This window comes from Thamnophis elegans, chromosome 3 (genome assembly GCF_009769535.1).
Source record: "Thamnophis elegans isolate rThaEle1 chromosome 3, rThaEle1.pri, whole genome shotgun sequence".
Taxonomy (NCBI): Eukaryota; Metazoa; Chordata; class Lepidosauria; order Squamata; family Colubridae; genus Thamnophis; species Thamnophis elegans.
In genome coordinates this window covers 111,534,332-111,560,190 of record NC_045543.1, presented here as the reverse complement: position 1 = coordinate 111,560,190, position 25,859 = coordinate 111,534,332, and the positions used below count along the sequence as shown (strand labels likewise).

The 25,859-nt window shown below is 35.8% G+C and overlaps 1 protein-coding gene across 2 annotated transcripts in view; it reads left to right on the top strand.

Moving 5' to 3' along the window:
* ATG10 (autophagy related 10) overlaps positions 1–25,859 on the top strand; it is a 119,743-nt gene that overhangs the window by 79,432 nt on the left and 14,452 nt on the right. For both annotated transcript variants that reach the window (XM_032213937.1, XM_032213936.1), the window contains exons 4-5: positions 11,044–11,170; positions 19,509–19,606. In XM_032213937.1, the coding sequence (XP_032069828.1) occupies positions 11,044–11,170; positions 19,509–19,606 (225 nt within the window). The remainder of the gene's footprint in view (positions 1–11,043; positions 11,171–19,508; positions 19,607–25,859) is intronic.

Genomic DNA, 25,859 nt, shown 5'->3' with positions numbered 1-25,859 from the left:
CCAAGAGTAAATAGTCAGCCTCTTCCTTCTCTAGCAACCAATCCTTAACTACTTGGTTCTTACCAATTGTGAACACCATACCAATACAATGAACTAAACAATGAATAAAGGGCCACCATCAGTGAGCTGTTGGACAGCATTACTTGGTCTGTTGTGTGGATGCTTGGGAGGTTTAGGGGTGGGGAATTTTGGGAGGGGTGTGTGTGTGTGGGGATTGTCATGTGTGTTGGGCCTGGTCTCTGGATGCTTTGTGAAGTTTGTTGTATAGGTATATTGTATATATACGTACAATTACAATAAAGTAAATAAATAAATAAAAATACCTGAATGCTAGAACTTTCACTCCAAGAAAGAGTGTACTATCTTTTCTTTCTCCTTTATTTTTTATTTCCTATGTTTATTATTCTGTCTTGAACTCAGGCTAATTTCATCAGTCAGTTCCAGGAGATCTCTTGTCCTAACTGGCAGAGACCTGCCATTTAATGTAATGTAATTTTCACCTCCTTTTCCCTGATCCACCTTACATTTGCTACTTTTTTTTTCTTTTGTCATTGTTTTCCCCCTTTTCAGCTTATTCTTATTTTCTCTGTTCATTTGTGTTTTTGTACTTTTCCTATTCTTCATTTTGTGTTTCAGATGCAATTGCATCTGTTCTCATATCATCTTGTCCTTTACTTTTCAGTGGACTGATCAGATAAGTTACAGGCAGTTACTCCGGTAATTCACGCTTTCATCTCAGGCACAGAAGTCATTTATTGAACAGTGCTACCTCTCCCTAAGTTATGGTCTCATGGTTCATCAACTGCAGTCATTTGGATCTCCAACTCTCTCCCTTTTTTTCTTAAGTAAAAGGTCTATTTCTGATTTTTCTCCCTAGTCTTCTTTCTCTTTCTCCTTCTAATCTTCTTTCTTTCACTTCTTCTGCACCATACTTTGTATGCAACATACTGCAACAATATTACAATCGGGGGTCCTTCTAGACTCATAACTATTGCTAGGTGGAAATTGTGATTGGAAGGACCTTTTTACAGCTCCTCCTTGTCTATCAATTCCTGGGTTGGCAGGTTTACAGTCACTCGTGCCCTACTCTCTTTCACATTAGACTGCTGTAATGCACTTCATATGGGAGAATCCTTGAAGAGTAACCCTAGAACAGTGATGAGTAACCTTTTTGTCGTTGTGTGCCAAAAGTGTGCATGCACACACACCCATGATGCTATGCGTCCATGACCCCCACATGATCCCTGCGCATCTACATGCAAACCCCCTGCGATGCCCCGCATATGCACACACGCCTTCCGCATGCACCCCACCCCCTGTGCATGTGCAACAGAGACCCAAAAACTAGCTGGCCGGCAGGAGGCGCGCACGCATTTGTGATGGAGCTGAGCTGGGGATAACAGCTGCATACCACCTGTGCCATAGGTTCGCCATCACAGCCCTAGAAGCGTCAGCTGATATAAAATGCAGCAGCACTGGTAGTTATGTGTGCTCCTAGCACAGTGTGTATTGCACCTTTGCATCACAAGCTGCATGGGTTGCCACTTGGCTTCCACATCTAAATATAAAGTGCTGATTTTATGTTGTCATGGCATGGGAACAGGCTACTTGAAAGATCACTTCTCTCAAGTTATTTTAGCCTGCCTTGTTAGTTCTGTTAGAGAGGGCATGCTCAAGGAACCATCAGTTAGGGACTCTTATTTGGTAGATACCAGGAGGTGTACAGTACCTTCTCTTTTATACTGCCCATCTTATTGAATGTTCTCCAAAATTAAATTAACTCTTTAGTGGAAAACTCTCAAGACCTGATTATGTTATCAGGCTTGGAGCTCCTAGGAAACTGAAGATTTGCTTAGATGACTCCATTGGTGAAATGGCCATTTTTATCCTCTTGATGCCTAGGGATTTGTATATGTGTTTTTATGCTGTTTATTTCTTAATGCAGATTTCTATATTTTTTATATCTGTCATTTTTATATTTGTGTTTTTATCTGATTGCTGCACGTCGCCCAGAGTTGTTTTTTGTGAGTTGGGCAGCTATACAAATAAATAAAATTACAGACTCATAAACAACACGAAAAGTAAGCAACATACCCATAGCCCACTGAATGACATTTTAACTGATTATGTTTGAAACTCTATGGACTAATTCAAGAACAAAGTAAGACATAACATGATTTGTTTGGCTTTGGTTTATTATATTAACTAAACCCAGTCATTGTCATTTATTTAATAAATCATAATTAAACAAATGGTGCTGTAATAACAAGTCTGTCTCTTGTTTCTCTCTTTGTTGAATGGGAATGATTCTTAATCAAAGATTCTTTTATTACATTTTCATTTTCCTTTATACAATCACTTAAATACTGTGCAGTTAAAAAAAAAGAAGCAATAAACAACTCATAACACTTCTATCCTACATACACCCTTCCTTCTACCCCTCCAACTTTCATTTCTCCCTTCCAACAATCCCCTCTTCTACTTCCCCTCCCCCTCAGCCATTCCTTTCTCCCCTTCCCACCATCTCACCCTCCTTACATTCCCTTCTCACTCCCTCTTAATTCCCCCCTCTTCTTTCCCTCTACACCTCGCTTCGGTGTATTTCTAGTATTCATTGGTCTATTTGTTTTGTACTAAAACAAAAGAAAAATAAAAGGAAAAGAAAGAAGAAAAGAAAAAAAGAAAAAAAAAAGCAACAGTATCCAAGTGCATTCATTGTTCTGAAAATTGAGTCTATACTTCTACCCTCCCCCCCACCCACCCCCTGAACCCCCCTCCCTGACCCCCTTCCGACTTCCCAGGTCCCATTCCCGGCATCGTTCTTTATCAAGCAAAGTCTGGAGTATATTGAAACCAAATAGATTAGAAGTTACAAAATAATAAAAAATAATAAAAAATAAAGAACAAAAAAGAAAAGAATAATAAAAAGAAAAAGAAAAAGGGGGGGGAACCCCCCCCCAAGAAAGAGAAGTCAATATACTCTCTAACATTAAACTCAGCTTCTCATTATTTTTAAAATCTTAAACAATGTCTTTACCTGCTTCCGCATATAAATTCTATACCTCCCATCCTGCCTTTACCCGTGTCCGCATATATATTTTATCCTCATCCATTGCTCTTCTCGTATTTACTCCACCCTCGTGTAGACTCTCCAGATAATCTTTCTTAACCTTGTATTCAAATAACAATTTATACAAAAATCAGCTTACATTCTGGATCAAGATAATCTAATTGAACTTTCACTACCCTTCCATCTACCCCACGCACCCGACTCCATTCATCCCAAACCACAATCCAAGAAAACTATGATCTCCGCTCTCCTCGCCCCAAAGAATAGATCATGCGCAGTTTAAATTAAGATTCAAACAAGTCTTATATAAGTCCCATACAATATATGTCCAAATTCAGCACCGCTTCTTTCAGTCTCAATATCTCTTCATCGGTATACAGCTTTGTCATTTTATACCAGACAGGAGTCCTGAAATGATTCTTTATGACTAGTATGAATTCTGAAAAGGTCTTTGATTAGCAATACAAGAGACAGTGGGAGACTGTAAGAACAATGCGAGGGATGGTGGTGGTAATGCATTCCTGCTGGAACACTGTATGTATTTATGTATGTATTTATGTATGTATGTATGTATGTATGTATGTATACACACACACGTATATAAAAGCTGGTTCTGCATCTCTGGAAAATTTTGCTTCAGAAATGCTTTTTGGATCAAGTGTTATCAATGTTTGAGAGTAGAAAAAGATGCAACTTTCCTCTTCGTCTGAAGAGCCTTCTCTCTCTCTCTCTCTCTCTCTCTGTGTTTTTCCATAACCTAGGCCAGTTAATGTTGGCCAGGTTCCAGATCCTTTTGAAATGCTGCCAAATTAACAGCTCCCACTATATTGAACTTTGCTTGAAGGATCTTGCTGAACAGCTTTCTGAGAAAATGTACAATTACCATGTTTACAAAAGCAGAAATCTGTATTTTGGATTAATTTTTAAGGTAATTTTTAACAAGTAGCTTTAAAAAGAGCAGATCCCGCCACATTTGAGAGCAAACATAGGATTAAAATACTGAAGAGTTATTGAGATTTGTGAAAACCTTGCATACTAATTAGGTGGTGCTGGTTTTTTACATAATAGATTAGATGAGATGATATAGAGGCAGTGAGCCTGGTATCTACTGTACTTAGTATTGCAATATGATAGTACAATAATGCTTTTATTGAATGTAATAAAACAGATGCTTCCTGATGACAACTTCCCAATTTGTTTAGAAAACAGGCAGTTCCAGATTGGTTTCCCCATGCTGTACTGCAAGTAGTATTGCTATGAAGAGGCAATAATTAAAAAATCAACTGGTTTGGAGCAATTCTAAAATATATTTATAAATGGTTTCATGTTGTTTTTAAACCCTGAATAACAATTACAAATCTTTTGATCACAGGCTATACTTACAAGTTCAGTCTTTCATAATTCTAAACCTAGTTGAAATCACTGACAATCTTTTGGGTTTATAAGTATGATAACACAAAATCAACATATCTATTAAAACACCACAAACAGGACCCTATTTATGAAGATACTAATAAATTGTTCATATAATCCATGTTAATAGGTAAAGTCAGCTTATTTGGGTTATATAATTGGACACAAACATTTATAACAGGTTCGTATGAATTTATTTCTGCTATTACAGAATTACTAACATTTGACTCTCTAGATCAGTGGTTCTCAACCTGTGAGTTGGGACCCCTTTGGGGGTCAAACGACCCTTTCACAGGAGACGCCTAAGACCATCGGAAAACAAATATTTTTGATGGTCTTAGGAACTGAGACACCAATTTGATGGTTGGGGGTCACCACAACATGAGGAACTGTATTAAAGGATCACGGCATTGGGAAGGTTGAGAACCACAGGCTTAGACTCTTTGTGTAAAGTTGCACTTACTTGTTCCCAAATGGAATCTACTCTAATATTGTGGACACAGATAGGCTTGCTCTAGTTGTTGTTGAACTCGAGTTCCCATTAGACCTATCTAACATAGCCAAAAGTGAAAGAAGAATGAGGTTTCAGCTAGCAATTTCTACAGAGCCAGATGTGCTGAGCTCATCTACTTGTTCAATATCTTTTACCCAGCAGAAGTTGCTGCTGATGTTTGATAACTTGGAATAATATGAATTATGGTGTGGGAGACTGAAAAAAGTAAAAAGCTTGACCAAAAATCCTGTATTCATCTTATGAATAGGATTTTTGCTTGCACAACGCTGCTGTTCTTGGAAAGAACAGTGAACTGTATACACTGTGTATGCTTCTAGACCAAAGTAAAATGTGACATTACACTCATTAAACTCCGCTTTACAGAGGAAATACAAAGCATCCGTTTCTGATTTTGAACTATGCTTACTTAGTAAATGGAAGCTTGAATATTCATGAACGATCTAAAATTATTGAATGTCAGAATTCTAAGCCATGACTTAATCCTGACTTGCTTGAATATATAATTTGTGTTTCATTGTAATGGGAAATTGCTTAATTCAAAATCAGAAGCAAAAATGTTTAGTCTCTACTAAACATTTTACTACTAAGAGGCGGAAGCATCAAAGGGTAAACTAAAATTAAATCTAAACTGGCTGTCCTCTGAAGCAGTGATAGTTGTGCATTTAAAAATCAAAATACTATCACAGCCTTGGGGAAGGGAATTAGAGGGGTTACCTAGGGATGTTTTTTATTTGACAATTTTGTAACATCTAACGAGTGGACATCTGAAGGTCTGAGCACAGGAAGGATTTACTTGCCAGTATATAAATGGCTACTTTACCATTCACTTCACAAACATTGGTGTAATTAAAAATTCTGATAATTCTTTTAACTTATTAATATTATGAACAGTTATTTCTTCTGACATTTCTGTCAGAAAATGATGAAAATAATGCTATCAACATTTGCAGACACCAAGGTTTACTTCCTTCTTTGTATTCACCCTAGTGAACAGCAAAGGATTACACATGAGTACTCTAGATGTCATGTCATGCCTCCTGTTAGTACTGTTTACCAAATAGAAAGGGATTAGTACTGGCCTTAAGGAGGATTCAGAAGTTCTTGTATGTTTATAGGATGAAGAAATAGCTATGGAAGTAGAAATAAGATAAGCTAATGAGCCTGTGCTCTGAATATGTAGTTAAAATCTATAGCAAAACTGGATATTATCCCTACATGAAACTATATACTTATTCAGCAGTTTGCTGTGCTTAAATCATTTGTTTCAGTATCCAACAAAATGAAATTTAATGTGGGGAAAAGCAAGGTTTTACACTTGGGTAGGAAAAACCAAAGATATAAGTATAGATTGGGGGAAACCTGTCTCAAAAACTGTGAGAGGAACCTTGGAGTCTTAGTGGATGATCACTTACAAAAGTCAGTAGTGTTTTGGCAGCAGCCAAAAAAGCTAATAGAATCCTTGGTTGTATAAACAGAAGCATAGAATCAAAATTATGTGAAGTGTTAGTATCACTTTATAAAGTCTTAATAAGACCACACCTGAAATACTGCATCCAGTTTTGGTCACCACATTACAAAAAAGATGTTGAGATTTTGGAAAAAGTAAAAAGAAGAGCAACTAACATAGGGGTGTCAAACTCGATTTCATTGAGGGCTTCATCAGGGTTGTGATTGACCTTGGGGGGGCCAGGCGGGCATGGCCAACTGGGTGGGTGTGGCCAACTGGATGAGCATAGCCAGCTTGACACCACTCCCCAAACTGCTGACATGTTTCCTCTTTGCACTAGGTAGATCAGGCCGAAGCCACGCTAGCTTGATCTTTCCTCTTTCCATTGGGTAGACCGGGCCGAAGCCACGCTGGCCCAATCTTTTCTCTTCACATTGGGTAGACTACGACGGCCCCGCGGGCTGGATCTTACCACATCACAGACTGGATCTAGCCTGTGGGCTTTGAATTTGACACCCTGAGCTAAGATGATTAAAAGCCCGGAGACTAAAACATGTAAAGAACGAGTGCAGGAGTTCAGTTTGGCTACTAGAGAGAAAAGAAGGACTAGGGGGGACATGATAGCAGTACTCCAGTATTTGAAAGGCTTCCACAAAGAGGAGGGGTAAATTTATTTTCCAAAGCAACAGAGGGCAGGACAAGAAACAATGGATGGAAACTAATCAAGGGGAGAAGCAACGTGGAATTGAGGAGAAACTTCCTAACAGTGAGGACAATTAAGCAGTGGAGCAGCTTGACTTTAGACAAGCTGGTGTGGCTGCTTCATCACTGGAGGTTTTTAAGAAGAGACTGGACAGACAGTCACTTGTCTGAAATGGAATAGGATCTCCGCTTGAGCAGGGGGCTGGACTGGCAGACCTCCAAGGTCTCTTCCAGCTTGATTCTGATTCTCATTCTGACTTTGTGAAAAAACATTGTGCTTTTTGTCTGATTTTCAGGAATTTGATGGGGTTTTTTTTTTTGAATAGTTACAGGTAGTTCTCAATTTACAACCACAATTGGGACCAGACTTTCTGTTCACTAAGCAAAGTAGTTGTTAAGTGAGTTGCACCCAATTTTATGACTTTTTGCCAGTTGTATCACTGCAGTTGTTAAATTAACGACTTATGGTCGTTAAGTGAATCTGGCTTCCCCATTGACTCTTCTTGCCAGGCTCACTTACAAATAATGATCACATGATCCTGGAATGATGGATACATGCAAATTTCAAGCGTTAAATTTTAATCATGTGATGTGCAAATGCTGCAAAAGTTGTATGTATCAGGACTGGTCATAAGTCACTTTTTTTCACTGCCGTTGTAACTTTGAATGGTTTCTAAATGAATGGTTATAAGCCGAGGACCACCTGTACATTTCTTATCTCAATTTGTTTTCTAATACAGTACTAAATTTGGCATAGTATGAAATGTTTCTGTAATGCAGGAAGAAATAAGGTTTTTTAAGAGTGAGAAAAGGTAGCACCAGCTGTGGTTGAAACAGATTCTTAAGTTATTTGGTTTTTAATTGTTTCTTTAAGCTGTTTAGGTTTTCATGCACAACAACAACAACAACAACTGCACAATGATCTTCCTTACAGTTGGTTAACTACTAAGGATATCTCAAATTTTCAAACCATATAGGAGACAAGCTTGAAAGTATACAGTGCTGGAACACATATATATATATTTCTGACAGAAATACCTGCTTACATTATGGGAATATATTGTTTGTATTATTGCATTGTATATTCTAATATTTGCCTTTCTCTCAGTCCATGACAAATGTTTTCAAAAAGTAAAATGGCTTCATTTCCAAATGACCACTTATGTTTGCAAATGAAATTACTTCAATTTGCAAGTGATCAGTAATGAAAAGTGTCATAAATTGAGAGAATATTTTGAACAGTTAAGATTTATTGTGGTCTTTGGGAAGGATTTAATGGATGCCTTATATTTGTTTAACTTCTATGAGAATGTAGATTTTTCATTATATTTAAGCCTAATCTTAAATATATGTTTACTGTGGTATGCTTACTGTTAAAGTATTCTTATTTCAGTAATTTAAGTTGCTGTTATCATATGAATTATAATATATATTATATAGATCAAGATCAAGGTTGGTATAAAAGTAAATAGTTTTAATTTTATTTTTAAAAATAGTATGATAAACCTACCACCAATATAAATTTAGGGTTTGACATTTATCAGTTGAATTATACAGAAGGATGCTTTACTACTCAAAGTGATCAAAAGATTGGCAGTCATAGACAATCAACTTAGTGTAATGAGTAAAGTAGATAATACAATTATATTTATCTAGCCTAACTTGTTAGTAATAATGAATTAATAAACACCATTCAATGTACAGTTTCATTCTTAAGAATATTGTACATTGGTTTAATCGCATTTTGATTTCTGTATGAATTTGGCTCTGTGAATTGTCTCTAATGTAATATTTTTCCCCTTCGTATATCCATAAATCTTTCCTTGGTTGAAAGAAACCCTATAGATGTAATAGGTTAGGAATATTATTTGGCTGAAAGGAAGCCTCTGATTCTTAGCTTTGATTCATTAAATAGCTTAGATAAGCCAAACTATTTTAGACTCAATCCATCTCAATCCAGAGATGGTCTAGTAGTTAAAGCATCAGGCTAGAAAGCACAAGACCATAATTCAAGTCCTACTTAACCATGAATGCAGCTGGGTGACCTTGGGTCAGTCACTTACTCTCAGCTCAGCTCACCTCATAGGGTTGTTGTGGGAAAAATAGGAGAAGGAAGGAGGATTCGATGTTTTTGCTGCTTTGAGTTATTTGTAAAAATAATGAAGGTGGGATATAAACAAATAAAAAAATATATTTGTGAGCTGAACAGTAATGACTACAAGCACATCGTTTAGATTGTGATAACTGTAGAAAAAAGACTAGGGTTTGATGCCACAACACAATACTGCTTTTTTTCCGTCTCACCCCTTTCTGCTATAAAAATCAAGAGTTAATTATAAATTTAAGCATTTTACTGTAGTTTTTATGGTTTTGGCTTTGTATTTATTTATTTATTAAGTGTATTGGTTGCCAATAACCTTGGACAGCTTACAATATTACAGAATAACCTTGGACAGCTTACGGTATTAAATATTTTGGGAAGTTAGACATTATAGTTTATAAACCATGATGTATTAAAGCAGACAACTATGCATTATTCAGTGAATGGTGGTACGTAAACAATAATTTAGCATGATGGGTTACCCCAGTTTTGTATGTGACATTTGTGAAGCATTACAGTGCATTGAAGTTGAAGAGAAACCAAGCATATGGCTTTCAACTCAGATGGGCCTGTTTTGTCCATAGCTGAGTTCTGAAAGAGAAAAGACTTTTTTTCCCAAATGTGTTGTAGATTCTCTGTGTGATATTGACTGCATGACACTGATTGGCCAAATGTATTTATTTATTTATTTAGAAAACTTATATATCCTTCTATTTTGTATATGATAATCTTAGACAGCTCACAACAACATTCATAAAACCACAACAACCCATAAAACCCCACAATAGCATCACCGATCCTATCACAGCATCATACCATCAAATTAATTCCATGTTTACATTTGCATTTGCTCAGTTAACTTCCACCTTAGCAGAATGAATAAAGATCAAAGTCTTCATATCTCTCCCAAAAGCTAATCGATTGTTGTTGTCTGAATTTTAAGGGGAAGCTACTCCAAAGGAATCTGTGTGGTCATGAAAGAGACACAACTCTAAGTATCATCACAAATGGTGATATTTAGTGTGATATCACTAAGAAATCTTCTTGATATTTTATATGGTAAGACCATAAATACAGTGGTGAGATTCAGCCAGTTCACACCTATTCGGGAGAACCAGTTGTTAACTTTCTAAGCAGTTTGGAGCAGTTTGTTTTTTTCCACTTTACAGGAATCTAATCCTGTAAGGAAAGAAACATTCTGGTCTTGTTTCTAGCCTAATCTTTATTGTCCTGCTTACAGAAACTGCCTCTCTGGTTAACTCTTATTACATTGTAACAGCTAAGGTGAAGCACCAATTGACGTCAGTGACATTGAGTTGCCCACGCCCACCCAGACACATGATCACTGAGCCCCGCCTACTCAGCTGATCATTAGGGCAGAGAGCCAGTTGTTAAATTATTTGAATCCCATCACTGCATAAATATATGGATAAACCTAGAGAACTTTTTTTAAAAATGAGACTTGTAGTTAAATTGCCCAAATCGTATAACATGATACCCCAGGGATCTAATTATTACTAGAACAAGTGAGTGAACTTATTTATTAAAAAAATATTTTGTCATAAGTATATTAAACACTCCGTTTCCCCCCTCTGTCTCACACACACGTATTCATGTGTGCATTTTTTAAAAATAAACCATCAATTTTCAGGTAGTCCTATCATGATGCAATACAATGTAATACATAATAAATGACATAGCAATTTTTTATTATTTAATATATGTACTGATTGGATACAATAAGCTATTGCTTTCTTGTCACAGCCTTGTGTTTACTAGTATAAATTATGTTTCAGGAAGGTCTAGATGATTCTCAAGAGGCTGGAGTCTCTGAAGTATCAGAGGTGACTCGCTATGAATATCATGTACTATATTCCTGCAGTTATCAAGCTCCTGTTCTCTATTTTAGGGCGAGTTTTTTAGGTAAGTGCTCTGTATATCAAGCAAATATTTAAAACATACACAATGACATAAATTTTGAACTTAACAGACAAGAAAATAAAAAAAATGAATGTGGTTTATGATTCATTTCAGGTACATATTTCAATATCTGCAAGTATCAGTATCTTAAGGAAGATGATATCATCTCTGCCTGAAGAAACTTGATCTTTAGAATTCTGGCAGAAAGCCTGACTGTGATTATAATTTCCTTTACTTACTTTTTTTTAATGTTAAAAATATTGGACCACCCTCATAAATGGACTATTTGACCTTGAGAGTTAGCGCAGTGGTTAAATGCAGCACTGCAGGCTGACTGCTAGATCAGCAGTTCAGCGGTTCAAATCTCACCGGCTCAGGGTTGACTCAGCCTTCCATCCTTCCGAGGTGGGTAAAATGAGGACCCGGATTGTTGTTGGGGGCAATATGCTGACTTTGTAAACCGCTTAGAGAGGCCTGAAAGGCCTATGAAGCGGTATATAAGTCTACTGTTATTATATTATTGAGGTCACTGTTAGGGGCTTTTAGGGGGAAAAAAATCCAAGTCAGAAAGTTTCAATGATGAAAACAAATTAATCATACTTCAGCTATTTTGTGGATAGTTTTTAAAAAGAGTGCCAAGGGTTGGTTATATATATAGTTTATGTGTATATAATTTCTTAGGTTTTTTTTACATTGCTTTGGAAGGTAGAAAACTTTTCAATCTTGAAGACTATTGTTAATTTTCTTTAATCAGCAGATTAGAGTAGCTTTTTCCAACTATAGTGCTGTTCATATGTGTAGACTTCAATTCTCAAAATTTCCCAGACATATGAAATATTGGTTAAGGTGTTGACTGAAAAAAACCAGCTGACTCTGAGTTCTAGGCCTACCTTGGGGCATAAAAACAACTTGGATTAGTCTCTGTGAGCCCAAAAACTCAGAGTTGTTGTTGGAGGGAAAATAGAGACAAAATATTAGCCATCTCACCTGCCTTGAGAACAACAACAACAACTGGAGCACCACTTGAACATCATTAGCATTGACAAATTCATCATCAGACAATTGCAACAGGAAGTTTTATGTTGAGCAGTGTGAAGATACCGCTAATACCATCAACATCTGGCTATTCCAGATCTTTGGGAAGGGCTTGATAAAAGGTAAAAATGTCAATCCAGTCTGATCATCTAGCTGATTGGGTGATGAACAATAATAATATATACAGATAAAAATTCTAAATCCAGTTAAACATGATAATGAAAAATCCAACAAATGGGAACCAAAAGCAATACAGGGTAATTACCTGCTTACCAACAGCTGTCCATTTGCTAACTGGTGTAGCTAATGCAGTCCAACAACATCTAGTTGAAAACAAGGTCGTTCCACCAGAACATAAAGGGAACTGCCCAAACAGCGGAAGACAGTAGATCAGCTCCTAATTGACAAGATGATTTTGGAAAAACACAAGAGAAGGAAGACCAACTTGAGTTATCTTGGAATGATTACTAGAAGACATTCAACTTTATGCTACATTATTGGATCAATTGTCTTGAAATAACAGAAGTCAGTATAAACATCAGAAACTTTGTGCAAAGGTCAGTGGTACAATGGAAGCTACAGATGCTGTCCACAGTGATAAACTTTCAAAGCTCACTCTCACTGTTTGTCATTGCACTGATTCCTTTGTCACCAATACTGAACAAGTTGGACCATGGCTATCAAACAATAAAAATATCTGCCAGGTTATCTCACCTTCTTTACATGAAAGAACTGAAGCTGTATGGAAATGCACCATCTGAAATACAATTGTTGCTCAATACTGTCTGCATACACAGCCAAGATATTGCAATAGAGTTTGGACTTGACAAACAAGCCACATTCACAAACATTAGGGGGGAAATAGGGGAAACTGAAGGTATCAAGATGTACTATGGAAATAATATCAAGAGTCTAGATGAAGATGATCACTACAAATAGGTGCACATCCTTCAAGCTGAGAACATTAAACATACTCAAAAAAGAAGGTTATAAATAAATACATCATGAAAATGAAAGTGTTGAAGTCCTAACTGAGTGAAGGAAATCAACACTTGGAGAATCCAAGTCATTAGGTACAAAGTTGGAATAGTAGACCGAACTCAAGCAGTACTACAAGTTCTGGATAAGAAATCCAGAAAAATAATGATAATGAATTATGCCCTTCATCTATGAAGTGATGTTGACAAATTCTACTTACCAAGGAAAATAGATGGGAATGAAATGTTGCAAGTACATCAGATGGTTGAATGAAAGAATATCTGAAGGACAGTGAAAAGTTGCACTGAAGCTAGTATACCAGGTAGGCTTACTGAATACTGGAGAGACCACACTGGCCTGCAAGAAAGGCCAAATGAAGAATAGAAAAGAGGCATGGGAAGATAAAGTATTACATGGCCAGTACATTAAAGCAGATAATAACAAAATGTGGCAATGGCTAAAAGTAGGAAAGTTGAAGAAAGACAGAAAGGCTAATTCTGGATGCACAAGAGCAAGCCTTAAGAACATACAAACCCAGAATTTAGAAGAGAGCAACAGACAGCAAGGCACATCCTTGCAAAGAAGCAAAAGAAACAGTGGACCACCTGGTTAGCTGCTGCAAGAAGGTCACACAGACTGATTACAAACAACGCCATGACAAAGTAGCAATAATGCAGTATTGGAATACCTGGAGGAAATACAATTTACTTGCAATCAAGAACTGGTGGAGCCACAAAATACACAAAGTTTTAATTATTATCTCTATTTTGTGGTCTCATCAGTTCATTTTCTATCAAGAAGCTAAAGTGCTGTGCCACTTTAGAATTGAAATAGAGAATCATCTGCCACATAACACCCGAGACTTAATAATTGTTAGTAAGACAGACAAATGTCTGTATTACGGCATAACAACATCTGGAGAAAAATGACAAAATATAAACACCTACAAATAGAAGTAAAATAACTGTGGCAAAAGAAAGCAAAAATAGTATCAATAGTAATAGACTGCATTTGTGCAATCCCAAATAACTGGAATGTCACTTGAACGCTTTGATAAAATCACCAATAGTCAATTGCAAAAGGAATCTTTACTTGGAACAACTTACTGCTACAATATCTTTAATATTATTAAACAACAACATCTGCCTACCCCAAGTTCTTGGGAAAGACGCTATAGAACAGCGATGGTGAATCTTTTTTGGCTCGTGTGCCATAAGTGGGGGAGCGCAGAAGGGTCGTGCACAGGCGTGCCGCAGCCATAATTCAATGTGCAACCCCCCAGTGCGCATGACAGGCGTGCCCCATTTTTTGCATGCTTTTCACCCTCCCCAGGCTCCAGAGACTTTATAGGAGCCTGGGGAGGGCGAAGACAGCCTCCCCCCCTGGAGGCCCTCCAGCCACCGGAGGACAAAAAACAACCCTACAAGCAAACCGGAAGTCACTTCTGGTTTGCTCGTAGGACCATTTTTAGTCCTCCGGAGCCTTCAGGGACCTTCAGGAGGTTTCCCTAAAGGCTCCGAAGGACTAAAAACGGCCCTATGAGCAAACCGGAAGTCCATTGCCAAACTTCCGGTTTGCCCATAGGGCTGTTTTTTTGTATTCTGGAGGGCCTCCCGGGGGGGAAGGCTGTTTTCACCCTCCCCAGGCTTCTATAAAGCCTCTGCAGCCTGGGGAGGGTGAAAAATGGCTTTAAAAAAGGCTGAACTCAGCTTGTCAGTGCGCACATATGCACTGGCCAGCTGATAGGGCAACCCCTCACGTGCCCTGACAAATGGCTCCGTGTGCCACCTGTGGCACGCATGCCATAGGTTTGCCATTCCGGCTATAGATGGACAAAAATGCCATATAATGGCAACTCCAGGAATACCAGGAGTTGAATACCTGTGGGAAGTCCAAATTAGGACTTGAATGATTGGATTATTCTCCTGTCTATATGCTACATTTTTCCATCCAAAAAGTTGTTCCTGGGATTAGGGAGTTTAAATCCTGAAGTCATTTTTAACTTTAGTTTCTCATACAGCAGCATCATTAGCTTTTGTGTGTGGAATTATGTTGTTTTATCTAGATTAACACATCTGAATGTTACTAGTGATATCTTTTTCTTTTTAATTAAAAAGTAGCTTAAGATACTCTGAATGTGCTTGGTAGATTTAATCACTTGCTGCCTTATATTGTTTAATGGCTTTTAATTTTGCCATGTTAGCATTTTAACTAGCTCTCTGGATGCAAAATTGGAAGAGGACATTTCCAAACAAATCTGGTAAAAGGGTTTTTAATCTCAGGTTCATTTTTTTGCACATGATAATATAGGGTATATTTGCAATTTAGGATTTAGGAAATGAGATGCATTGCCTTGAGATTATATTCTTGTAATTATGAAACACTTTTGACAAAGTAGGAACACACTGCTGAAATCTATTTGCAGGTAGGCAAATCATGAAATGCTTGCTGCTTACTTGGTGATTTAAAAATATAAAGTAAGAGGCCAATTAATTTAGCATGTGAAAATATGTCATATTTGTATTCATTGGAACAGCAGCATTCCCTTTGGGTGAAAGTGGAGAGGGTAGGAAGGAAATGTTGCTGTGGCTGCAGGTACTGTATAAGGCGAGTTTCATCCATACCCCCCATTTTTTAAAAGTGTGCTATTTTCATATAATTAGTATTCACTATAAGCAGTTAATCACCAGAGAAGAGTTCCCAGAGACAAAACAAGTTGTTTAGCTTGTCAGCATCAGGGAATCAGATGTGTTGAAACATGACTCCTTAAAGCTGGAGTGGATATTGCAGAAGCTGATGGATGATTTAATGCACCATCATTATATTGCATGCCAACAGCTCCCCTTGCAGTACAGAATTTTAATTGTTCCTGAAAGTATAATTATGTGCCATAACATGTTTGTTGGGAATTTTTCCACACTAGAAAACAATAGCTTTTGAAGGATTTTCACAATTAACTCTGACTTCCTTCTATCTTACATTTCTTCACTGAAGAGTAGAACCAATCGAGAGCTAAAATGGACCATTTCCCCATACAGTTTTGTTTAAATGCCCTTCAGATGTTGCAGAGTTGTAATACACACAATGTCTTTCTTTTGAGATAAATCTAAATAGTAATAGAATCATTCAAATTAAGAAATGGGTAATGTCTTCAATGGGCAGAGTTAGTTGAGAACACTAACTCTTTCATTATTTAGTTGAGTTTGTTACAATAATTTGGAAATAACTTACTTAGTTGGATTTGTTGATATAATCTTAAACTTGTTTTATCAGTACATGAAATGTGTAGATAGAAAATAAAGCTTATATAGTGTTAATAAAAAAAGAATTTAATACCGTATTTCTTTCCAATGTTAAATGTTTTCTACTTGTGATTATTTAGAATCTTGCACAGAAATATATCTCATTCAGTCACTGATATTAAGTTAGAGTTTGTGATATGTCAATACTGTGATTGGTACATTATATCTTGCATTGTGAATATTCATCCAATATAAAGTTTCTCTAATGTGAATATTATTAATTATCTTTCATTTTCAAAAAAAAATGAAGTCTTAATTTCTTTATCTTTAGTACAGGTAGTCCTCAATTTACACAGTTCATTTAGTGACCATTCAAGTTGGTTACAATGGCACTGAAAAAAGCAACTTATGACATTTTTTCACACTTAATCACCTGTGTAGCATCACCATGGTCATATGATCAAAACTCAAGGGCTTGACAACCGATTCATATTTATGATGGTTGCAATGTTCTGGGGTCATGTGATCCCCTTTTGCCACCTTCTAACCAGCAAAATCAATGGGAAGCCAAATTCACTTAACAACCGTGATGATTCATTCAACAACTGGGGCAAGAAAGGTTACAAAATGGAGGAAAGCTCGCTTAACCACTGTATCACTTAGCAACAGACATTTTGGGCTCAACTATGGTTGTAAGTCAAGGACTACCTGTACTAACATCTTGTCTGTTAAAAATATTAGGAGAAATAATTATTTTTATATTGCTAACTGTTTTTTCTTCCATATATAAACATTATTCCTAGTACATGATTCATATTTCATTATCAACAAATTGTGGGATTCAGGCAGCACTTTGTGTACTTTATAGTAAAGTAAATTACAGCTATGACACCTCAGAGATCCTTCTATTTTTTGTATAACACATGGATAGCATTTCTTTTTAGGGCAGTTTCATATGAGATGTGTCTCTTTTTTTGTTATGAATAGTTATCAGAACTGATGAATAACTCTTCTTGCAAGAAAATGAAGTTGCAAATATTTTGTCTTAATTTTCTACGTAGAAATGACTTTTGTGGCAGCAATTTTATCATTAAAAGGTTCATAAACGTGTTGCTGAAACATTTTCCTGCTTTGAAAGATATTAAAATCAATAAGAACATTATTATTTAACCACATTTCACAGATCTTCAAATGTTAAATATTAATCTAAAGATTCTTTTGAACTCTACCACTTCATTCCAAATTTGCTCTTTCCAAATTAAAATTCCAACTAATTGGAATTAATTTTAAAACTATTAGTTAAAAGTTGGAAGTAAAAACTATATCTCTATGATAAAAAGTGCTCTTTCCCCATTTAATTGTGTGATAGTAATGCTATGGCAGCAGCCTGCATTAAAAGAGGCAGCAACTTTGAAACAGGCTCTGTCTTCTGGTTCATTGAAGAGTTTCACAAACAGATGGATAGACTTTGCAAGCTTTTAGCCATTTGAAGACAAGGCCTTTATCCAAACATGTCACTCAGCAACAAATGCAATAATACCAATTTGTGTAGTTGCTTTTCTATATTTATAAAGACTTCATTCTAGAATAGGGCCAATTCAATCAGACAAAGAATACTTGAAACAGAATAGCAATTAAAACATGAAATTGAAATTGTGTATTACCATATCAATAACAGATACTCATATTTATCTAAGCAAATTTGTTTTACTTAATGTCTGGAAGGAAGCCAGTCATGACAGATGTAAAATGGAAGTTTCGCAGTAGGAATCAGATCTCATTTTATGTTTGGCATTTCCTATTAAAACTAGTGCTGTGCAACAAAACTTCTTCCGCATTTGCTTTAACCCACTTGCCTTTTTTATTACAAAAAGAAAGTTGCAGAAAAATTCTCATGAAACTCTTGTACTTACTTTGTTTTATGAAGTGGCCAAAAAGAATATGTTGACAATCTTTCTTTCAATGTATAATCATCTTTCCAGCAGTCTTCAACGGCCTTAATTTCCTATGATTCAATTAAATCCCAAAGGAGACATCTTGAGGAAACTCCCACAATGGGCCTTTTTCAAAACAGGAAATGTGAATAGCAAGAAAGACTGCAAAGTTAAAAAATATCCATAAAAGAACTCTTGATAATCTCACAATTATTAAGTAAATTCTAAAACAAAATGAAAAGAAATACATAAGCATCTCAAGACTGGAATAGGAAAATGGAAAAACTCTAGATGGAAGATGTAAGTTTTTGGGAACTTGGAAGACCAGATTTCTGAACAGTAGTAATTAAACGGTGGATAAAGAGCATAACCAAAAACTTGTTTTGATTGTTTTCTTTGTATTAGTAACTTGATAACTAAACCACCAGTTTTTTTGAACTTATTTTTTGTTGTAACACATTCCAATTTTCCTATACAGATATTAGTTTTCCTAACCCCAACTCTTATATTGGTTTTGTACTTGACTTTAGCGTTGCTAAATAGTAAACAGAATGTTGTCCTCCATTTTCAGTATGTTAAAAAAACTGAATCTGATGGCAATGTGATTTCGAGTTCTATCTAAATATGACATTCAAATGTTAATTGGAGGAATAAATCTTGTTTATTTCATGAAGATGAAAATGTCAATGGAATAAGACTATTTATCACAGTATAATGTCCTTCTGACACCTGATAAATGCCATGATAATGACAGTTATTGGAAAAAAAATCAAAATATTCTCTCATTTGTCAAAAACAGATCATACATTTGTTTCAATACAGGAGGTTTATTTTATTAAACAAAGCTGATCTAGGAGTGATGGCATAATCAATATTGCACAGAGGATCTGGTTGAGGGCAGCCATCATACCATTTAAAGTAACATAAGTTGCCAAACAATGATTAATAAGGTTGGGCATTCTAATTTCTTTGTCTGTATACAAACAAACATCCTGACATTATTATTGTGGTTCTTTTAGAAGAAGAATTAATGTCATCATCACTGTTAATTTTGTTTGTTTTCAATCATGTACATTTTAAATATAAAATATATATTTACAGAGGTCTTATAAACAACTTCTCACAATAAATTATGTGGATTTCTTTTTGCAGATGGAAAACCTTTAACATTAGAGGAAATATGGAAAAGTGTGCATGAATGCTATAGGGATCGCCTCTTGCAAGGACCATGGGATACGATTACGCAACAGGTTACCTATTTCTGTAATTTGTATAGAATTATTTGAAGAATGAATTTTAGAGAAAAAGATATTGTTACTAGTCCAAATAACAAACAAAATAATGCAGTCAATATAAGAATCATTCAAAATAAACCAGTTAATAAACTTTATAAGTACAGTAATCTGAGAAAGGCTTAACCTAATTTTGACAGATCATTTGGAGAAAAAAAATGATAATCTTTAATTCCCAAATGCCTCATGTACCACCTTAGGAGGCTGCATCTTTTTCTAGTGCAGGATCCCATGAAAATAAAGTTTGAATTAAGGAATGCTGACAGGATGCTTTGGAGTGGGCGTGGGCATGCTGTCAGCAATTCCTTAATGCAAAACAAATACTTTCCTAAGGTTGTGCGGTATTGTGCAAGTCTAGAAAAAGATGCCACTTCTGAAGAAAAATGCCAGAAGGTATGGCACAAACCCCCTGCTCACCCTACAAAGCATTTCTTGGCTTCAGATCTAAAGCCGTGCACATCCCTCATTTATTTCTTCCCACACTTTATATGCCAGATGCAGTTAGGCTGAAGCACAAGATGTTTCAAGGTGATTCAGTTATACTGATATGTGGGATTCAGCTGGCATACACCCAATTACTTTGGCTGAAAGTATTTTGCATTCTGCATTGAACTAACTGAAGCATCGTAAGGGAAAAGAGGAAAGTACATATAAGCAGTCTGATTGTACTATTACAAATGAGATGTTAAATTTATATCAGATAATTCTATCAAAAATATATCTAGGATATTCTGTTCACTGTTTTCAAGACTCCAGTGCTTGAGTTAGCCTCAGAAAACCCTGGTGGGTTTGGTAGTCAAAGTTCTAAATCTAGAACCAAGGCAAAATATTAAGTCTTTCAACCAGGAGCCTCTTGAGGAATAGCTGCCAATAGAACCATCTCCTGTTTTCAGTTCTTATTTTTCCCTCTGAGAACAGTGGCCTAAATATTGTAGTATTTCTGCAAACATCCCAAAGGATAACTCAGTACCCAATAATTCATCTTTGACTAGAGGGAAGTTTTTGTTATAATTGTTATGTTTGATATACAAAAAGGCATGTACTTTTTTTTTGGAATATAAGACGCACCTTTTCCCTCAAAAAAGAGGGTGAAAATCTGGGTGCGTCTTATACACTGAATACAGCATTTTTGGCCTCCCGAAACCCCATCCCTGTGCAAAAATGGCCATGCAGAGCCTTTCGGAGGCTTCCAGAGTGCTCCTGGGGGTGAGGGAGGGCAAGCCTTCTAAAGGCTATGCATGCCCTTTTTTTGACAAAAAACGGACCCGTTTTCACAAAAAAGAGCCGTTTTTGGGAGGTCTGCAGAGTGCAAAAACTTTTTTTTAAAAATTTACCTCTTCAAAATCTTGTTGCATCTTATACTCAGAAAAATACGGTATATATTCACATGAAGATTATACACTGCAAAATAGATTTTTCAAATGTAGCATCCACCAGATTGTTGACTATCAGTTTCATAATTGCTTAATAGCATAGCCAACCTTGATATGTTTTATATAGTTGATAGGTTAATGAAAGGTGACACGGTCAGAAACAAATATTGAACAAGGAGAATGAATGACTTTGTAGGAGGGCAAATACTTTCCATGTAGAAAGTTTCAGGTTTTCATTTTTGGCAAATTTAAAAAATCCTTTTGGTAAGCCTCCTGAAAAGAATCTTACTGTAGGCTTATATCCCTAATGATTCTGGAAGCTATTTCAGCACTACCTCATTTTGCTGATGTGTATAAATTAGCATCAAACTGGACTTTTTAACATTAATCCAGCTGATACTCTTTTTCAGTCTGTGGTTAAGAATCCGAAAGGCATGTTTTTCTAGTACTATAACAGTGCTATCCATTACATCATTTAATTTATGGCAGTATTGAGCAAAAAATCAATAAATTATTTCTAAAATGTCAAGGATGTTCATAATACTCTTTTTTTAAAGAAGCAGACTCAAAATTGTTTCTGAAGTAACAGTGCTAAGGCTGTTGCCTGCAAGGCTGTTACTTATCATGAATCCATACAAAGTGGATTCATGATAGAGTGAGTTTAAATCTTATACTTGCATCTTAAAGAATCTGTGTAGACAGCTATTCATAGACATTTTTGTGGACATGCTGCAGGATGTTAGAAAGAAAATTTGTGTATAGTGTACCCCAAGAGACAGTTGTTAAGATTTCTCATTAAATGCCTGATCAATTGTTATCAAAAGTTGCTATAGTGCACTGGCTAGAACTTCTGGAAAATCATTTGTGCTGTAAAAACTGTGCAAGACAAAAGTACAAATATGCTGAACTAGTTTCAATTTATCTTTTATATTTCCATGAACAAATTTGCGATTTAAGTCTGATGAGGCCATAAGTAAAGGTAAAGGTTCTCCTCGCACATATGTGCTAGTCGTTCCCAACTCTAGGGGGCGGTGCTCATCTCTGTCACAAAGCCGAATAGCCAGTGCTGTCTGAAGATATCTCCATGGTTATGTGGCCAGTATGACTAAACGCCGAAGGTGCACGGAACGCTATTACCTCCCCACCAAAGGTGGTTCCTATTTTTTCTAGTTACATTTTTACAAGTAACAGGAGCTCATTCGGTTATGCGGCACTAGGATAAGAACCACCGAACTGATAACTTTTCGAATGACAAGCTCAGTGTCTTAGCCACTGAGCCACCGCGTCCCTGGATGAGGTCATAGATACCAATATATCCAAAATTGGGCTGTTCTGTTCTGATTGAAGCTTTCTACTATAATATCACTCCTGGAAATCAAGGAGTGGATTTTAAAAAATTCTTGAGGCCACAGATTTTCAACATGTAGTTTGAATATTTATGAAGCAGTTGTATAAATGTAACTCAACTGAGAGTCATTTTCATGTATCTATTTTTGCTACTGTTTCCATTTTAAAATTCTGGAGAACTATGATGACAACAACAAGAACAAAATTTCAAAGTTCGTTTCAGCATGGGGTTTGCCAGCATCCCAATTAAGGGTTTAAAACACCTTCAACTGAGCAATTGTGCTAAAAGATTTCCTTTTGTTCGTTATTTGGGATATTAAAGGTGAAACTGAGAGCCTTAAGCCTTGTATGTAGGACTTCATGCCAAAAGTGGCAATAAATCTCGACTCTCCAGACACTTTTATCATATAGAGATACCCATATTCATATACTGTTTATAATGGAAACTCATAAGGGTAACAAGCTAGGTTAGTTGTTTTATTGCAGCAAGAATTAAACCAAATATGTAGACATGTGCCACCTACAATGCATAAAAATCGATAGCTACAGTATATGTTAGAGCTCTATATTTAAATTCTAGGTCTTTTTCTCATGTTTTTCTGAATCAAAGAAAATGAGTCTTGTCTTTGTGGCCTTCTGATTGAGAGGCACCTGCTCAGTGTTGGCATAATAGTTCTGTCTAGCATGGGAATTGCTGGGTCTGTCTTGGGAAATGCATTCCTTATACTGCAGGTGAGTTTTAGGTGTGCTGCTGCAATCCTTAATATATCATGAAAATTTTGATGATGCTTGATAAATTTAAGCTATACCAACACTTTGTTTATTGCGTGAATTAGATATGTACATGGAAAGCATGGCTATGGCTTGCATAGCCTGCTTTAAATAACCTGTTCACCTTTCTAGCAGATCAGAATAGAAGATATAGATAATTCACTGAATATAATGTTATTTAAGAAAAAAGAAACATTTAATGTATTTAATGATTGATTCACTAAGAGCACGATGAACCTAAAACATAACCAATTTATAATTTTATGTCAACTCTCTTGCTAGGTTTTTATTCTAGATAATTTTTACAAATCCTTAGGAAGCAGCTTTAATAAATTACTGAACAGGAAAGCTAATAGATTGTACTTTCATTGTGGATTATATAAATATGTCATTGGTAGTTCATGAAAGATACACTAATCAATACCTAATAATAAAGGAACTTGAAGAGATGCTTTGCAGAGATGTTGATGTGAATGAAGTGCCCGTCTTCAAAACGCTGAGGCAGCCATGTCCTCTAGAAGGTTAGACTCAACTTAAGGAAGTGTTTATCTTTTTAAATAGCTATTAGATATAACAGAAAACAGGGTATCTATATGTATGTACACTATACCACTGAATCAGTGGTGAAATCCAAATTTTACTACCGGTTCTGTGGGGGTGGCAGGGGAAGGCTACTGCCAAATCTTCATTCCCTCCTCATTCTGGGGCCAGCCAGAGTTGGATTTTGCCGGTTCTCTGAACTACTCAAAATTTCTGCTACCAGTTCTCCAGAACCTGTGAGAGTCTGCTGAATTTCATCCCTGCACTGAACGCCAGTTGCTGGAGGGCTAGCAGGGCAGATTATTATCCTTACAGTTTCTTTCCTGGGAAAGTTATCGTCCAGTAAATCTTAATGTCTAAATTCTAAACTGGAAAAGGAATGCACATAAACTAATGGGGTTTGTGCATGAAAACTCAAATAGATTCAACAATTATTTTCCAGCAGAGTTTACTGCTTGGAAGAGTGATGCTAACCAGCCATTACATACAATGTTCCTGGTGAAGTCATGTTTATCAAAGTCTGCCATACTTAATATCCACAGAGAGAGAAACACACAGATATACTTTATAGTGGAACATTTATTCTATAGTATCATTATAGACAACCATTTTGATTATCCTTAAAATTATTTATTGTTATTTATTAAACTTATTTCCTGCCCACTTCATCATGAAGTGACTCTGGACGACTTACAATGAGGTAACATTTTAAAGAAGTTCCAGAACTTTTTTCTTGTTTGACCTGTTGCAACAAAACTATTGTAAAAGAAAAATAAACAATAACTGTATCCTCCTTGAAACTACATGTTTCTAAGGAGGAAATTCCGAGACTAAATTCATCCTTTAATTCTTATTTTTTACACTTTCCAGGAGATCCTTTGAGCTAATTTGTATTTTGAATCTAAATTTATCCTGGATTCACTTTCTTCCCTATTATTGTAACTGACACATTTTCTCAACTTCTGATTTGTACAATTTTTTTCTATGTAAAAACTTAATTGAGAGATAAAGAATCTGGTCAAACTACTATAAGGAATCCTGTGGTTCTTCAATAACTTGATTGGGGGAGAATATGAGATTAAAAAAGAAGTTAATTTGAATATAGCCAATTTTGTGTCAATAGCGATTTTCCTTTAGATCAGGCATTCTGGGAATGTTTTTAAAATGAGCAGATTCCATAGTCTGAAAAACCCTGTTCTGTCCTATACTACCAATACAATTCTTGTGAATATTTAACATACAATCTAGTTCTTTGCTGTCAGGAATATTTTGTTAAGATGAACCATACTTTCTTTAGTAAAATGAGTACAGTTTTAAAAATTATCGGTGTTCACATTAAAAAGATCATGACATAATGAGGTAAATATAATAGTTCTTTAACTCTTCTTTTTTCTTTATTTGTGCTGTTTTCTCTTTAGAAGATATTACATGAACTTCTCTTAAGAAGCAAAATTTGCCAGCCACTTAAAAAGTGCTGCATAGATTCAACAACACTAAGAAAAAATAGTACAACGAAGTGTGCCTATTAATTATGATTCAAATGTATAATTGCTTCCACTTTTTAGAGAAAACTGGAGTTCCAGAGTTTAAACTGAAAAATTGGCAGACCAATTTTTGTCATTAGAATTGGCACTCATTATTTTTGAAAAATAAACAGACGATATATTTTTCAGCACTTGCCAAAATAAAATTAATCAGTTACCAACTTTTTACTACGTTTGCATATTATCTTAATAAGTCAATTTAAAATATGTACTAAAATTATCATAACTTTGCAACGATGGATAAAATAAGACAATAGGATTACTTAGTAAAGTTAGTGCAGCATAATGATGTAAAATATATATCTGCAACAATCACATAAAGTTCTATCATGTTATTAGCATATATTGATAATACTTTATGCTGTTTCTGGAAAAGTAGTTTCTAGCACTACTAATTGTTCTTGTTCTGTTATAAGCTACAGAGTTATAATTTACCTTCATCTGCTTTGTGGGATTTTGTTTTCTATAACAGTGTGCCTAACACAATTGTTCTCTATAGCGCCAGTTAATAATGAATAAAAACCAATCTTTCAAAGTCCAATTATTTAACTACTGTTACACATTTAATAATTTAGTCATCATTGTTTTTGACCACTCATGGATTGTAATGACAGAGTATGTTCATTCTGCATTAGA